At 33.4% G+C, this 19,265-nt stretch overlaps 1 protein-coding gene across 2 annotated transcripts in view; it reads right to left on the reverse strand.

The window, feature by feature from the left end:
* SEMA3A (semaphorin 3A) overlaps window positions 1-19,265 on the reverse strand; it is a 322,510-nt gene that overhangs the window by 155,499 nt on the left and 147,746 nt on the right. For both annotated transcript variants that reach the window (XM_059170983.1, XM_059170982.1), the window contains 2 exons: window positions 5,533-5,690; window positions 97-159 (listed from right to left, as the gene is read on the reverse strand). In XM_059170983.1, coding sequence (XP_059026966.1) covers window positions 97-159; window positions 5,533-5,690 — 221 coding nt within the window. The remainder of the gene's footprint in view (window positions 1-96; window positions 160-5,532; window positions 5,691-19,265) is intronic.

The raw sequence follows: 19,265 nt of genomic DNA on the forward strand, positions 1-19,265 counted from the left end.
TATGGTGTTTATTTAATATAATACTGAACAAAAGTGATGATAGAGTAACAGATCACTTATGCAATTACTGAGATGATTTAGTAGACTGATACTTACCAGGATATCTTTGCCAGCCCACTTGCATTCATCTCTTCTGGTATAAGATACTGGCCACACAATCTGAGGACAGAGAAAAACACAACTTTATGCCACGTTAAGTTCTCTAAGTGATCCAATATTACAGACTGCTACACCAAGTTGGGGCAACTTAGATAAAGAAAGTTCCACAAAACATTATGTGACAAGGACTTTTCAGCTTAGATTTGGCAGTGGCATCAGTTAATTGGTATGAACTTAAATCATTCCAGATCTGTCTACCCATCAGAATTTGCTATATATGAAAGTTGAGCAACACAGAATTTATGTATCAACAGAGCTAAGTAGTATAGAGAAGACAACTCTCAGGCACATGGGGAGGATGTGAAAATCTAGGGAAGAGAGGTAGAAATAAACATAACATGTGGCTTACATTCTTCTAAATCAATGTCTTTATCATGAAATAGTGATCATGAAATTTAACCGAGAGAAAGAGATCACAAGTAGGCAGAGAGGAAGGCAGAGAAAGAGGGGGAAGCAGATACCCTGCTGAGCAGATTCCAGGACTCTGGGCTCAATTCCAGGACCCTGAGATCATGACCTGAGCCAAAGGCAGAGGCTTTAACCCACCGAGCCACCCAGGCACCCCTGATCATGAAATTTAAACACTGGGTACTCTGCATCCTATTCTCTAATTCAAATCTCAGTATGACACACTAGAATGAGCCACTAAGAGGGTTTAGAAAACCCAATCTTAGAAAGGAATCTTTTTTTTTTTGGACAGGACAGTGGGTAAGAATGCATTGTATGCTTTCTGGTGATAAAGAAGGAAATGAAGAAGCAAATAGCTCAAAAAGCTTCGCCACTGTGGGAAAAACTTACACTAACCAAAAAACATTTGTGTCTTCATCCCTAATATTTCACATTCATCCTTTGATAACATTTTTGCTAAATTTGAAAGGTTCCTATATTCTATGACTACAGTGACAGTGCTAGTTAAGACAAGACTTTTTTGGTAGTTTAGAGGACTGTGGGTATATTATCCTCATTATATTAATGTAAATACCCTCCTCTAAATTTTAATACAAAATTTTTCAGTTCCCCAGGTCGATTCAAATGACTACTATCTGTATTGGGGCAGAACAATTTAATTTTTTAAAAATTCGCCTTTGTCCTCTGGTAAGAGTTAATTTAAAAAAAAAAGTATATAAAAAATATCCAAACATTGTGGCAATAATTTATGTCTACTAGATAGCTTTTAGTCTCAAAATGACTGATCATCATTTATTTGGGAACCTCTTGATAATTCATTATATATGGTCATGAACTTGTATAAGGGCTGTGATATTCAATCTAGATACTCAAAAAACAAAATACAATAAATTTATAAGCAAGAATGTAGAACATACTGAAATAACCTATGATGGCATAACAAATGCATTTCAGGTCCATGTCACAATTTTAAAAACCCTAGAAATTTTTGAGTATGCATTCATTTTTATCATTTGAAGCTTTTAATTCATGTATTCTTTTCTTTTTCATGTGCTTTTCCTTTCATGTATATCTTTGTATGTAAGTTAAAAATATTATTTGACCTGTTCTACAAAGTTCTTATATAGTAATCACATAATAAAAAACAATATAACAATGGTAAATGCATATCCTTAAAATTCACATTACCCTGACTTCTGAATTCCTATAGCCAAATGCTGGGTAGTTCGTTCCACAGGTTCTACAACACCATCTTTATGTTGGCTGTGGAAAACTCAAGTGATCTATTCTTAAAGTTTACAATGGGAGGCTAAAATAATAACTTTTATTAAAGACACAATAATAATAATACAGTGAAGGGCTAAGATTTATGGACTTTCATATTAAGCTTGCCAGCTACATTACATAAAACTTACAGATCATTAAAACATCTAATTTTTAATTAAAACAGGCAAGTTTTTTTCTAATTTTTTTTAGCTCTTGGACTGTTGGTGTTGAGAAGCATGGGCCTCATTTTATCATTTCTCTCTTATGTCAAATGTTAATGAAAATAATTTTGGTAACATTATGATTAATTCTTTCATACTTAAAGGATATGAACTCTCAACTTTCTAGAGTTCCAGAGTAAAAATATATAAATAAATAAAGCTTAAAAATCCGGCATGAGGGGTGCCTGGGTGGCTCAGTGGGTTAAAGCCTCTGCCTTCAGCTCAGGTCATGATCTCAGGGTCCTGGGATGGAGCCCCACATCAGGCTGTCTGCTTGGCAGCGAGCCTGCTTCCTCCTCTCTCTTTGCCTGCCTCTCTGCCTACTTGTGATCTCTGTCTGTCAAATAAATAAATAAAATCTAAAAAAAAAAAAAAAAAATCTGGCATGAGTAAAACAAATTCAGCATATAAAATTCTACTTTGGGGGCCTGGGTGGCTTAGTGGGTTAAAGCCTCTGCCTTCAGCTCAGGTCATGATCCCAGGGTGGGATTGAGCCCCACATCGGCCTCTGCTGAGCAGAGAGCCTGCCTCCCTTCCTTTCTCTCTGCCTGCCTGCCTCTCTGCCTACTTGTGATCTCTGTTAAATAAATAAATAAAATCTTTAAAAAATATATTTAAAAAAATTCTACTTTGGAAAGCAATTTAGTGAGGATAACTGTAAGTAAGTGGAATAAATATATATATTTATTTTATATAAAAATATATGTATTTGTCATTTCTAACAGTAATAATTTCCACAAAGAATAATTCCTAACTTTTCAGTTACATTTGCTAACCTGTGATATTTTGTCTTCTTTGCTCAAAAATTTCTCAGTTAACTAACAATGACAAACTTTCTTATTCTCATATTGAAAGGGCTTCATGATCTATATTATACTTTCCTTTCCTCATGCTTCTATTCATGACAGCCCCTCTTAGTCATTATTTAGTAAGGAAGCATTTATGCCTTAAAGAAATAGTACCCTTTTATCAAGGCCTAGAATCTTTTCATGGTCCTTCCCAATCTGAGAATATGTTGTCTCTAACAAGGATTGGCCTACTATGCACTTATATGTTCATTATCTTATCTTTAATATTACAAGTCCCTCAAGAATTATTTATGATATCCTAAAGTGACCCCTATAAAGTTTATCACAAGAGTAGAAGCTTCAGAAAATGTTGAATAGCATTATACATAGGTTAAGAAGAATATTAATAGACAAATATATGTGAATTCTTAAGTAAACTGCATTTGCTCTATAGACAGTGTGATATAATTAAATAATAAGTTTGGAATGAGATGCTTTAGAATTAGAAATATGTCTTCCATTAGAATAATGATTTTAACCTTAAGAGCAGGAGCTATAACAATACTATGCCATTGGGTAAGTCACCTAATTTTAATTAATTCAGTACTTCAGTATATATTTATTACAAGTCTAGTTGGTAGAAGATACTGTGGTTATATCCCAGACATACAAATGGCTCTGGGATTTTCCTCATCTATAAAACAGTAGGTTGTCTCCTATGAAAATTAGGTCTTTTCAATTCTAGAACATACTATTTAAATTAAAAATCTTTATTATTTTATTATTTAGAGAAGAATGGTAAACATTAAATATATATTCTGAAGTATTATGTACTCACATATTATCTACAGATACGTGCACATTTATTTTTATTCACATATATGAATTTTATAAAATGATAAAAGTGTTATAAACACTGAAATATGAACTGATATAATTATTAAGATATAAAATTTTTCTTAATCTTCTTAGAATTTTCATTCATTACATAAAAAGGATGACTTCTTTTCACTAAACAACAAAACCTGCTTATTTTATGATGTTTACAAAGGACTCCAAGGTAAATACTTTTGTCATTTAAGGAAAATTAAACGGATAACCAGTTTTCTTAGGCAACAGATAACCTTAGCGATATGGCTATGATCTGAGAGGACTTAGAAATCAAGTAGATTGAAAAATTAGAAAAAGGAATATCAAAGGTGATTTTTAAATGCCATATATTAATCCCAAAGTATATCAGTAAGGAATATCGCTGTTTTATATGATATATATAATGACTTAAATCTTTATGCACAGTCAGAATTTTAGTGTTTGAGTAATAAGAAAGTAAAAGCCTTAGCTTCAATGGTATACTCTATTAGAGATAACAATCAGTTTTAAATTTTATCTTCAGTTGATCCTTAAAGCAATATTCTCCAACCAGAACAAAAGCTTTTATAGAATTCAGTTACTTTTAAAAATTTATTGTCCGATCCGTTAAAGTTTATCAGAAGTTAAGGAACACCACCCTAAAGCCCTAAATGTTAAGAAGCAAAACTAACATACATAAAAACTGACATGAATGTACTCTAAAAAATATGTTATACTAGCAATCTTACAAAAGCTACCGCATAAAAGATCTTTGTCCCTCAGAGAATGATGACTAGAAATACTAACTGTGAAAAAATGACTGACTTTGAGCACAGCAGATGGACTCAGCATAATTTCCACTAACTTTTCAATCTATTTTTATTTTCTGAACTGTATATAAGTTATTAATTAAATAAGCCAGAAACACTATAAAGAATAAGGATAAAGCCAATAGACTTCTGGTGTCTAAATGACCACATTTGTAAAAACTTCACACGAAGAACTGATCTTCGAGATGAGAGTTTGGCAAACTGTGTGTGTAAAAGGCCAGATAGTAAATATTTAAGGCTCTGTGAGCCAGATGATCTCTATCAGAACTATTCAATTCTCCCATTGTTGAATGAAAGCAAACATAGACAGTATGTAAATGGCTGACAGTGTCTCTGTTCCAAAAAACGTTTTACAAAAATAGGTGACACACCGGATTAGGCATGTGTATGATGACTGATGAACTCTGCATTTGTTGGTACTACAGAGAGATGTTTAAATATTTTTTTCTTAAATATTATTATTTTATTTTATTTGACAAAGAGAGAGAGATCACTAGCAGGCAGAGAGGCAGGCAGAGAGGGGGAACCAGGCTCCCTGGTGGCAGAGAGCCCCATGCAGGGCTTGATCCTAGGATCCTGAGATCATGACCTGAGCCAAAGGCAGAGGTTAACCCACTGAGCAACACAGGTGCCCCCCTCCCCAAGAGATGTATAAATTTATACATACATATATATACATCATTTCACACATGACATTAATTATATGTCTATAATGATTCAGATACTTAATTTTATGCAGCAAAAATTATATAAATATGGAAAGACAAGCTGAAGTTATAATGATCATTGGAAATTACTACAGTTTCTTCCTTGATGATTTTTATGGTTTACTGCATCCATTGATTTGTGATAAACAAATCAGTGCATTACTTTTACTTGCATCTGAAAAGATAAAATAATAATTTTAACAATTTTTCCAGTTGTCACCCTGTTAAATAGCTAGAGAATTAACTGTTAAATAGGTTGAGATGTTTTAAAAGAACTACAGTGTATATATTAGAATAAAGATACCTTTTGAAAATCCTTGATATTAACCAGGTTGAATGAAAATATGTGATCCTTTGCTCCAACATACAGCCTACTCCGTTCCTCATCCAAAAGGAAGGTATGATAACTGGAGCTGTTGGCCAAGCCATTGAAAGTGATCACATTGTTGGATTCCAACATTTCTGCAAGGTAACAAAGCAAGACATTGGGTGTTAATGTGAGGTCCTACATGAGCATGGGCTATTGGTACATGGCAATCTAACTACTGCCTGCTGTATTTACCAATCAGTGGTTGTTCTTATTGATGGTCCTAAGAAATATGAAATATACAGGAGTTGTTTTTTTTTTTTTTAACACTTCATTGAAATGGAAATCCCACCCATTAGTTTGCTCATTTCATACTCAAGACCACACATTCCTTCAAAAGAAAGGGACACAAATACCTCATCACAAAACTAATCTAATGGAATCTCTCTGCATGCAATGATAGAAAGAAATGCTCAGCATTGTATCCAAAATGTCTTTAATTTTACAAAGACTTTTTTAAGGGGTTTCATCTGTTCCAAGTCGCTATCTAGAAGGATAAGCATAGGGGCCAAAAAGCAGAGGTAGTATGGGGGAAACATTTTAAACTCCTAGTTGTTTGAGCCTTTTTTTTTTTTTTAAATTCATTTGAGATATATAGAGAGAGAGCATGAGCAGGGTGAGAAGTCGAGAGAGAGGGAAAAGGAGACTCCCTGCTGAGCAGGGAGCCCAATTTGGGGCTCAATCCCAGGACTCTGGGATCATGACCCAGCAGAAGACAGAGGTTTAATGGACTGAGCCACCTAGGCACCCATAGGGCTTCCTTACAGTTACGAATTTCTACATGTCTTTTTGACCATGAAACCATTAATTCTACCATCTAAGTCTTTTGAAATATTTTGTAACTGACATATATAGAGAAACCAAATTAGGTTTTTATGAAAACATAAGTTACATGAATTTTACTATCTGACTTCAAATTTTTCAGTTTGTTATCATTCTTTTATTTGTTTTAGCTATAAAGGGGCAAATGTTGAACTTTCAGACCTATACATAAGTGAGAAAAAGATTTTTTAAAAAATAATAATAATGTTAATTGTAAATCCACTTTTGCTTTAGAAAGGCAATTGTTGAGAATCACCGAAGAGGTTTTCTTTAACTATTGGCTTCAAAAAAGTTTATGTATATATGCTACCACAAACCCTCTTCCATGGGATAGAAATTTGAGGATTCTCCAAAACTGTGTCCTGAATCAATGATTCAGATTTTTCCAATGCACAAATAGTAGAACCTTTTCATCAACATCCACAAAATGTAGAAAGTGTTTTCCAAGGACAGGAAGCAGCAATGCTGACCCTTCCTCTGTCCCAGCCTTGACCCCAGGTCATTAACCCTTTGACAAATTTCCCTTCTTTATTGATTTCTCCTACTGCCTTCTCCATATTACCAAAAATGCTATTTCAGAAGAAACAGCATTTCAAACTCCTTAACTTAGCCAGGCCACTACCATTTGAATTTAGACCCTAACCCAATATTCCTCCCTCATGTCTTGCATCCTATAGGAAAATGTGCTCTGCATTTGCCACATTTTAGCCTTGGCTTCCATTGTTTCTGACATCTACAATGATACACCATCTTAAAAAAGTATTGATTCTTAAGAGCTAGTTCAAATGCATGCTCCAAGAAATTCTCACAGAAATAATTTCTTTATAATGTTTGCTTACATTACTGATTGCTTCTATCACACTGTCAATCACTCATATAAATGACTTATTTGCCAGAATTAACATTCCCTCGCATCAGGAAATACAGAATTAATAGCTCACTATTCACAACTCACATGATTTTTTTTCCTTATTACCAGTCAGTAAATATTAAATTGAATGTCCATTTCTATCTATTGATTTATCTATCCATCTACCTAATACATAAAAAAATACAAGAATTAACAAATTATTAAAAGATGATTTTCTAATTCACTCATGAAAAACAGTAAATTATCAGATTAGCCTTATCCTTCCCTAACACCCATCAAAAAAAAAAAAAGGAAGGAGAGATGGAGTAAGAACTTCATTCATGAGTTACATCTGAAATAAATGAGAGCTAGTTAGTCTTCAAAGAGAAAAAACAGAATTCACTACATGATATCTGAATTTAAATCTCAGCCCCTCGCCAGTGTCCCAATAACTGCAAATAATCAATGCTACAGAGATCAATATAAGACTGAAATTTCACATACCCTGAGCTGTATAAGGACAGAAAGGACCACTACGAGAAGCAGGGGCTACGTTATGTTCATGTTCACTGACTGACTGAATAGCTGTTCAAGAAGCTACTAATTATCAAATAGAGAAGATACCCTTCAACACTCCCTCCAATTCTAAAATCTATAATAATTGTACCCTAATACAAGAGAAATCAAACACATAGGGAGTTAGGCAAACTGAAAAAAAAAAGTCAGCTGGGTCTAAACCAAGACATTTTTATAACTATTAAGCAACAGGAGGATTCCTTAAAAGACACAAAGGTGGATTTTAATTGGAAACATGTAGAAACTACATAAGGGAGCTCTAAGCATCAAGTGGAAATAGTTATAGGAAGACAACTACTATATCTACAGAACATGGAGTCACCTAGGTATAGGTTAGAACACTGTACTTACTAGCTATGCAAACTAGGATGAACTCCTGATGCTACCTGGGCCTCAGTTTTTGGAAAAGGGGGGTTAATAATACATCTTCTAAGAGTTATTATGAAGGTGAAGTTAGATAATTCATGTAAAATACCTAGAACAATTGTTTACATAGTTGAGCACATTATCATCTGTGAGAATAAGTAGAGGTAAAACATTAATATGCTCAACATTCTTGACTAGAAGTAGGAAACTAAGATCCAGATGGAATGTACTGAAAAATTACTATTCTACCAAATATGCTAACTTGATAACACTACAATTTTGCCTGGTGAAGGGATAAATAAGAAGAGCAATATGTTCTTTGGTTTATATTAATATTAAATATAAATGCTGTTTTAAGAACAGCGAAATATTCTTTTTGTTTGCCAACTTCTGTAACCTAAATTTTATTATTTTTAATTTTTTTAAGATTTTATTTATTTATTACACAGAGAGATCACAAGTAGGCAGAGAGGCAGGCAAAAAGAGAGGGGGAAGCAGGCTCCTGCTGAGCAGAGAACCCAATGTGGGGCTTGATCCTAAGACCCTGAGAGCATGACCTGAGCTGAAGGCAGAGGCTTAACCCACTGAGCCACCCAGGTGCCCCTGTAACCTAAATTTTAAATAATAAATGTAATGCATACCTGTATTGTAATTCCAAACAAGGAAAATATTCACCCAATTGAAAAATAAGTTACAGGTCAAATTTTGTAAATTTGTGCGGCAAGAATCACTGGTTCCTCGATACACACAACTTAGAGAAATCTGTAATGGTTTCTGTATGACATCACAATGGAAACAAACAACACCTTAAAAAAAATGTTACTGCCAGATCATTTCATTAAACACAAAGGCAGTATTCTCCTGGAGTATGGGTTAGCAGCTGTGTTTTCTATCACTTTCAAATATACTTGATTTTGCTTAATTATTCCTTTTAAATCCAATTTCTACCTATGAGGAATTTTATCTCTTTATAACTGAGAGAAGAGTCTTTTTGAGACCCTCATAGTACCTCCCTACCAGGGATTTTATATTTCTTTATAACTGAGAAAAGAAGGTATCCCACCAACTAATTAGGGAAAAAGAACCATGATCTTCCCTAATGAGTCAATTCTAATTCTCATTCTAATTATTTATTTATAAATTTTCAGATCTTTTTTCTGAATTCATCATAGTCTCTAATGTAGCCACGTTTGAAGGGAAAAAAAAGTTAGTGTTTTAATGCACTATAAGTACATTATTTAAGAATTTGAAAAATTATTTTATGAACTGATGCTCTTCCTAAATGTTTATTTTAATACATAAAAGAAAAAAGATGGGAGAATTTATATCAAAATCATACATGACTACTTATCTCTACATAATAAAGCTGGAATGTTCCTGCAGACTGATTATCTTTAGGATAAAAATAGATTTCTACAGATGATTATATTACAAAAACTGGGTCAGATTCTCAAAAGGCAATAAAATCAATAAATATCTAGAATGCAAGACCGCCCAGAGTTAGACGTTTTTATAGTATAAGAACTGCCTGACCTTCAAATCCAAACAATAATCACACTGTTCTTCATATTTCTGACTTCCATTTCTCATTCTCTCTCTCTCTCTTTCTCCTTTTTCTTACCCTTCTTCTAAATTTTATAGCGTGAATGGTAATAGGACCCTACCAGTTTCTGGATTCAAATTAATTGCCTGTATTCATTCATGGCTTTAGACTTATGCCCTTTGTCCATGACTTGAACTTTGTCCTTTCATAGAACAGTCAAAGATCCCATTTAAAGAAGTCAAAGCTGGATCTATATGAAGTCAAATATTTTGACTAAATGAGGACTACATCCAGATATTTGTAAATATTGGAAAGTTCACTAAAGTCCAAAGTTTTGGATCCCACATTTTAGTGCTTCCTAAATTTCATAAACCAAAAATATCTCCAAAGCAAAATAGGAGCTAAAATAAAAGTTGGTCACTTTTTGTTTCATTATAAAAATAAGAGAAACAAGTACTATTGACATATCATTTCATACAAAAAAGGAGGCACTTTATTAAAGCAATAAAAAGAGAAGGAAGAAAACACACGCACACAAAAAAGATAATTCTTAGATATGAATTAATTTATATTGTAGAAAAATTTACCTTATTTTTACTACTTTATTTTTATTTCAAGATTTCTTCTATTTTACTTTTTTAAAGATTTATTTTTTTATTTAAGAGAGAGAGAGTGTGCAACCAGGAAGAGAAAGAGAAGCAGACTCCCTGCCGAGGGAGCCAGAGGCAGGGCTCACTCAATCCCAGGGACCCCGAGATCATGACCTGAGCAGAAATCAAAAGTTGGATGCTCAACTGACTGAGCCACCCAGGCGCCCCTCCAAGGACTTGATTTTAAAATTATCACAGAGAAGGGTAATAGCTTTCCACAGACTTCTATTTGGCAACTACTCCTCTAAGATACACTGTCAATGATGAACTCTGTTTCTAGCATTTCTAGCCAGTGCATCTTGCTATTATATAGATAGAGTCAATATTCATGGATGTCTACATGCTTTTATTTCTTTAGTGATGCTGAGTATATTTTCTCAATTAACAAAGTTTGGTAGGTATTATTCAAATATACTTAGAAAAGTCTATCTTCTTCCTCTATTTTTTTTTTTTTTAAGGATTTGATTTATTTCCTTGACAGAGAGAGATCACAAGTAGACAGAGCAGCAGGCAGAGAGAGGGGGGAAGCAGGCTCCTTGCCGAGCAGACAGCCCAATGCTGGGCCGATCCAAGGACCCTGAAATCATGACCTGAGCCAAAGGCAGAGGCTTAACCCAATGAGCCACCCAGGGGCCTGGAAAAGTCTATCTTCCAATTTCAGTGTCAGTAAACACTCAAAATAAGTACCACATGTAAACATCCTGACGTGAGAGTAACTTTTATCTTACTACTTTCTCAGACCATGCCAGAGGCCACACAACACTCTATATAAACACAATCCCACCACCTTTGCCTAGAACATTTCTCAAAGTTCTTCCAACTCTTTTCTTTTTATTTGCTAATAGTCTGATCTCTAACGTCTCCCAAACATTGAATTTATGCCAGGACTCTCCTCTGACAGATGCTTCTTATTTGTAGATGATGTGAATAATCAGCTTCTTGACTTGGACAGACTCCCAGATCAAGGGATAAAGTGCCCATACTTGTGTTTCAGAAAAGTGAAGGTCCATTACCAGCTCAAGCCCAGCTTCTATGCTGCTAGATGCCACACAATAAACCACACTGTCAGGGAAGGACAGTATATTTTTCCTCAAATATAGTTTTCTTCAATATGCTTGTAAAACATCAATAGCAGGCCTACCTGCAATATTAATCTGTTTTTCTATTTTTCATTCTTTTTACAATGTGAAAAATATGTGTGGAGAGTTACTTCCTCATTGTCTAATCTAATTCAAAATCTACCCAGTCCTTATATATGTGTTACACATGGGCATTGGCTAACAACTATGTGGAATATAAAGATTAATAAAACCTTGATGGAAGTGCAACAAATGCCCTCAGAGAAGCAAAAACTAAATGAACAAAAATGAGAATAATGAGAGCTAAGAAATTTAACAGAAGGGAAAAATTAATGCGTCCAGGAAAAATAGATAACCCTTGGAGAAAGTGCCTGACAATTAAACCTGGCCTTAAAAAAATGTGTAAGACTTTGTAAGCCCTTGACCAGTTGAATGAGATGTGGAAGAGCATTCCATATCAAAAGCTGCTGAACGATGTCTAGGTATATTCATTAGTCTCCCACAACAACAATGCTGTGAGGTAACAGTTTTCATTCCCATTTTTTCTCATGAGAAAAGTTACTCAGATAGATATTGGGAATATCCTAGGTCACAGAACTAGTGTGGTATGAAGTCAAGATACCCACTCCCATCTGACACCAGGACACCAGGTTCTTTTGCTCTTACCCTATTCTATGTCTTAAATCTTTATATTATTTTAAATGCTCTGTAGTTTAACTATTATACACAGTAGTAACTCCATGGGTAATCTTTTCTACAAGAGTTTCTTTTGTCACTAGTAGTATTTTACATGTCTTAAATGTCTATCTTCCAAGACAGATTTCCCTCTGAATGCCACACAAAGGTTTATCAGAAACCTCTATTCAGATAGTGCACAGATACCTGAGAGTTGTGACTTGGACAGAACTCACTCCCTTTTCTTCTTTCCATTACTGATATCATCACCTTTCTGTATGTTTTAAAACTGGTTGCAGGTATCATTGACCCAAATGATCATGGACCAGAACCTCTTCATCATCCACAGATTCATTCATTTTGTATAAACCTGTAATAATTTATTGTGTATTTTCTTTTGCTTACATCCTCAGTCATTGTCATAACTCAATTCATAATTCCTTTGATTATTATAATCATCTTCTAACAGAACTCCCTCTATAGGTTTAGCCCAATAAACCATATTAGCACTACCTCCAGAAAAATCTTCTGTTATGTTGAGAAAAAAGGCACTTTTACTCTATCCCTTTCCTTTGAATCTCACGGGAAAAAGAGGAAAATAAAATAATAAAATAGAGAAACATATCCATCTTAAATGAAGAGAGGGAGAAATATCAAACCATACATTTTTAAGAGAATATACCCAATATAGTAAAAGCATGAAACATTTTCAGATAGAATGCTAAAATCTATCACATACTTTCATATATTTAGGTAGTACAGAGTTAGTAACCAAATAGTTAACAAATCATAAAATTTTCATCCTCAAATACTTTATTACTGAACTAAACTCTAGGAATCTATACAGCTATTAAGTTATTGGAAAATGTCCATAAAGAGAGAAAGTACAGCTAAAGTACAAAGGTGACATCACCACTACCACCACCGTCATCATCATCACAACTAAAACCTGTATTCAAGGTATACTTCTAACCACATACACAAGAAGGATTATCTTCAGTTAACTCAAGGGTATTCTATCTATAGTTACCATAGCCTAGGGGCTCTCTATTCTCCCAGTGCTCTCAAATTTTCATCTTCATGTGCACAGGAGAATCTACTCACCTTTGAGGATCTAGGTCAAGGCTCTCCCAAACTTTTAAGGACAGTGTACTATGCTTTCCTTTGTAAAACACAGTGCCATGTACAAACGTAGATTAATAGCTGCTTCATCTCTTAAGCTCCCTTTCTAGAGTTAAAATATGCTGTTATTTATTTTTGTTTTTCTAGTTCTGGAACATTTTCCTGGCATATACCTATTACTCTTACATAGAAACAAGTATCTCAATAAATATTATTTAAAACAGCTTAACTATTTTAAAAAAACTCAGGTAAAGTAAATAATAACAAAACTCAGGTAAAGTAAACAAAACTAAGGTAAATGAAACTCAGGTAAAGTAAATAACAACAAACATCTCAACAAAAACTCAGGTAAAGTAAATAATAAGCATCTATTAAAAAAAGCAAATGTAGCACTACATATTGCATTCAGATTATATTCTAGCTTTTCTAATTAGTTACATGTTCCATTCAAATGACTAATAAAATTATGCCATCTAAACCTTAAATTACTTACAACCTGGTTATAAAATTATAATAAACAGGCTTATTTTTAAGATTCTTTATGCTAAGTACAATTATGGTCATTTTACATACAACAACCATATGAACCAAGTTTTCAGACTTTTGTTTAACTAGTAATATTAAACACAAAAACTACTGCAATTGCAATAGCTTAACTGGTTCCCTATCTCAGTTTCTCTCAACTTCAATATATTCTTCAAGGCTTGACCATACAAAGTGACCAGAGCATATTTCAAAAATGCAATACTTTTAAGGTGCCTGAACCCACCACTGTTACCTTGGACCAGGGTCCCTGATAAAGGCATAGTCCCTAATTTTCCTCTGCTATCTTATTTTATGCCTGTCTCTGTAAGTTCCCAGAATTCTATCAGAAATGGCAAATTTACTTTTCTCTAAACCTGGTCTGCCCCCTCCTTCCTTCCATTTTATTTTCACTGTTCTCATGCTTCAAGGTACAGTTAGGGGCCAAACCTCCAATGAAAGCCTTGAGAATTAGCAGGTGTTACTCCCTCTTCTGAGGTCCCATCCATTCTGATCACAACATACACTAGTGTTTTAATTGGATGTCACTCATTTGCATGGATATGTGCTTTAGTCCTCTTAGATATAAAGTTAGCAAAGTGCCATATGTGTGTTATCTGTAGAAGAAATGGTTAACTATACTTATTTAATTTTTATATTTTATATTTTATACTTAATTAATTATTGATCACTTCCATTTACAAAAAGCATAAACAGCTGCAGAGGTCAGGTTTCTATTAAATTCTTCTGGCTCTTAGTTTAATGTTCTTTCTTAATAAATTTCTAGAAAAACTATGACTAATTTTTCTAATTTTTTGCTGCCTGATCCTTGGTTAGTTTTTGTAAAATATATAGTAAAAACATAAAAGTTGCTAACAATGTTTAAAAAACTAATGCATGATACATACATAATCTATAATCTTTACTTCTCCTTGGAAAAATAAAAATGAATTTAAATGTATTACATAAAGCAACTAAATGTTTTAATATGAATAAAAGTGATTAATATAACTATGCATTGCAACTGATCACTTATTTCTGTGCAAGATGATTAGTCACTAAAAATTTCCAATTAAAGTATAGATCCTTCTTTTATAATTCACACTGGTTTAATTTAGTGCATGGGGTGATAGGCAAGTAATACAGAGATTAAAACTTTGTTTTTGATTGTCTTTATGTCTTAATTATTTATAAGGTTTCTCTACAGGCAGGTTTCTATTACCAGTCCCTGTTCATTAAATGCCTATGAGAAGCAAGCATTGTATTATCATTAGCAAAGATAAAGAGAACAAAAAGGAGGCTTACCTAATACAATTGAACATCTAATTTCTTTCAGGCAGTCCTGGTCAATTATTTATAAGTACCATAGCATACATTTCAGGGTCTTTTTCAAATAACTATCGTATTACACATAACTATAAGGAAGCAAATGTTTTCTGACATTTACAAATTGCTTACTTTATTTTTTCCAGTAAGAAAACGGAGGAAAATATTCACATATGGAGAATTCAAAAGTTATGAACTTGTTACCTGTTATCTGTTATATACGCTCACTGTAAGAATTGTGTTAAACTGGGGCACCTGGGCGGCTCATTGGGTTAAAGCCTCTGCCTTGGGCTCAGGTCATGATCCCAGGGTCCTGGGATGGAGCCCCGCATCGGGCTCTCTGCTCAGCGGGGAGCCTGCCTCCCCCTTTCTCTTTGCCTGCCTCTCTGCCTACTTGGGATCTCTCTCTCTGTGTCAAATAAGTAAATAAAATCTTTAAAAAAAAAAAAGAATTGTGTTAAACTGTTTAAGAATGATTTATTTGAATTTTTCTAATGCTGAGCAAATGAGTTTTTACTTAAGAAAGACAGTGAGTATTTCATCAGTATTTTTCCATCATTTCAACCCCAAGATATATTTATGGGAGGAAAGAAGCCTTCCTTATTCATGGACAAAAACTGATACATTCAAGTGTGAATATTCTGGAGAATGTACTTATTTCAGTGTTCATAGGTGTCTCTTTTTGATGGAGATAAGAATCTATTTCTTAGAGTTGGAAGAGAGAGAAGGTCAAAAGGAAGTCCAGATCATATGGACAGTCTCAAGGATCAATCAAGTAACCAAATCAGAGGAGCAGGGGTGTGTGGATGGTGGTAGGAATTACTGAAACCACAGATTTAGTTAACAAAAAGTATTTACTATAAGTTTGTCAAATGAATGAACAGATGCATTTCTGATTAGGTAGATAAAAGGGACATGTTTATGAGCATATAAAAGTGCATCTGGGTTAGATTACCCATAATTTATCTTGCTCCCCTTACCACTCTAGTCTCTTCATTCTCTAAACTGCATGGTGCTTTTGTGTTACAAACACGAACAATTTGAGTTTTTCAATTAAAGAAGTAGAAGTTGTTCACCTGAAAGCTTATTTGACTGTCTTTATGGGGGGGAGGAGTGAGGTAAACAGGGAGGGCATTCATACAGCATACCTAGGCATGTCCCACTCCTTTAACTAGAATAGATTAATTACGAAGGCTTCTGGCTTGCCCATAAAAGGATTTTATTTGAATCAGATTTCCCTGTAGAGGGATGGAACAGAGATGGGAGCAGAGGGTGTTGAAAAACCAATGAACTCAAAAGATCTTTAGATAAAACCATACAATGTGTTCTGAGGCCATTCCAATCTTAGTAACAATAATATCCTATTTATGATGACACACTATAAATATGTTTCCCCTAATAATGTGTTTAATTTTGGAGTGGACACATTTCAGAATTAAAATTAAGCAAAGGAATTCAGATGGTTTAATGAAGTACACACATAAGAATGCATTGACATTTTATAATTTTTCGACATACACAAAACAAAGAAGTAGATGGGATTATTATATAGATAATTTGGGAGATTTTAGTTCTCCTATAATCTGCTCTGCCCAAATACTTTCTTTTTTTGCCAAAACAACCTCATAGTATTAGTTTTAAAATCTACTTGGTACAAAAAATAATTTAATAATTTTATCTTAAATAGGAAATAAGACAAGTTGAAATTGTTCAATTTTTGTTTTCCAAGCATATTCTGCTATAAGTGTATTCTAAGATTAGATCATGTTCTGGGATTGAAATTAAAGATAATGTGAGCCAGGTTTGGTTTAAGAGCCCTAAGGACAACTCAGTGATTGCCTAGGATGAAGCTAAGAATCCAGAATATTTGTTGAAAATCCTTGCTTTGCCAGGGCCCATTAAAATCAAGCACATCTCTGGGCTGAACAGGACAGCAGACACTAAATATTCTCTAGACCAGTGCAGGACACAGACATTTACCCCCACAAGAACAAAAATCTAATTCAGAACTAGATTTACCTCTTTTAGAATGCACAAAGAAAGCAGCATAAGTTAATTTCTTCTTAAACTTCCTTCTATCCTTCATCAAAAATGTTATCGTTTCCCTCTCACATCAACAACAAAAAAACCCAAGCCAAAACACTAATGAAAGTATTAGAATGAATGATAAATAATAAACATTGCTTAGAATGAAATATGATCTCCTTTTAATCTCTGACTTAATAAACATTTAAAATGACACTCTCCCATTAGTTTGAATAGAGAATAATAGAGGTAAAACTTGCCTTTAGTCAGGAGAAGAGAAAGTGTTTGTGGTATTATGTTCTAGTCACTACAGTTCAGTGTGAGTATGAAAGAATCATATAATATTATCTAAGGTCACCAATTTCTAAATTCTTTCATTTTCCTGATACTTTTTATTTGGCATGTAAATAGTTAAAAGGAGATTATCTCTACCAATCATTTATAATATTAGTGTTATTGCTAAGTTTTGGATTAAACAATTGAAAATAATTTTTATCTTTAAAATTGGAACATTTCTTCAAAAATAGGTATTTATTTTAAAAAATTCTCTCCAAATTACTAAATTGTTATGAAAACAATAACCTACGTAATTCCACTTCATGAAACTTGCTTTGAAAACTCAGACTTTGTATTTTGCTATGTCCCAAACTGGCAGTACCTCTTTAATAAGATTTCCAAGATTTTAAATATTTATTTTAATTTTATACTTTCTTTAAAGGCAATTATCTAAAACAGGCAATTGTGTCTTGTTAGGCTAAATGCCACTACTTACTCAAAAAGTGGTAGAAACTAGAATTACAAAATCAAAAAAAATTCTAGCTTTCCTAATTACAACTATTGTTCTATCATTTCTAATCACTCAAAGGGAAAAAATTACTTCTCCTTTAAAAACTCAAGAAATTAGTTTAAAAGTTCATAGCTGAGTTTGTTTGATGAACTTAATGACTTCCACCTCATTTAGTAAATCAGAATTTAAAAAATGTTACACTCAACCCTCTTGATAGGCTCTGGAGTTTATCAGCCCTGCTTTGCCACTTCATTAGCTGTCAGGAACCAGTAAATGATATTGCAATGAAAATCTTGATTCAGGTAGTTGAAAATGCTCTTATTGCAAAAGTACCAATTATCAACAGACATGCAGTTAAAAGACGGTCTATCAGGAAAGCACCTCATCCACATACATACAGTTGGTTATCATCTTTGTAGACATCAAAGAAAGAGAGAGCTTTTGAACTATCAGTAATTGATTTGTAACATTCAGAAAAAATACACACATTGATTTAATAATACATTGTAGCAGAGTTATCACTGACCTTAGAACTCTTACCTTAAAATCATGTGAGGGCAACAAAATAGGGATAAAAAAGTATATTTTCTTATCAAAGGGATAAATGCATAAAAGAAAAGGTGCACATTTTAATCTCTATATGTTTAAATGAATTCTTGTATTTGACCTTACACTATTTTCATGGCCAATCTTTTATTAAATGTATTTTTGTTTTGTAAACTAAACAATACTACCATGAACTTCCCCTTTAATGTACATATACTATTTGAGGTTCAAATTTTACTTTAGTGAAATTTAATTTTAATTATACAGCCTTTTACTTTCTCCCTACTTTCTAACAGTATTTCTTATCGTTGGTAAACAGAAATTTGGGTATATCTTGAATATCCCAAACAATACTAGAAAATATTTTCTGTACATTTATATGCCATTATCTAGGATACTAAAAACTGGTAAAGCTATTTATTTACCAAATGAAAGCAAACACACATATTAATGAATGAATGAACACTGATGTGTTCCATAAAACACTAATTTGCTTTGATGCTCCATGGAATAAAGAATTTCATGAGAAGTTGAGTTTGAGAGAATACTGCATTTCTCATTACACTAGACTTCAAATTAACACCTTAAAGCCTTTTGGAAATCTTGCTGTGAGGAAATTTCCCTAAGGAAACTTTATTAAATTCAATGTTTCTCAACCTCATATGATAGAGTCTTTTTATATAAAAGCACTCCTATTTTCAAGAAATATTTAGAGAGATATTATCATATTAATGGCAGACTTTGATTACTATAAATATGACTTACTAATAAATACTGGGCT

The sequence above is a fragment of the Mustela lutreola genome, chromosome 4 (assembly GCF_030435805.1).
Source record: "Mustela lutreola isolate mMusLut2 chromosome 4, mMusLut2.pri, whole genome shotgun sequence".
NCBI lineage: Eukaryota > Metazoa > Chordata > Mammalia > Carnivora > Mustelidae > Mustela > Mustela lutreola.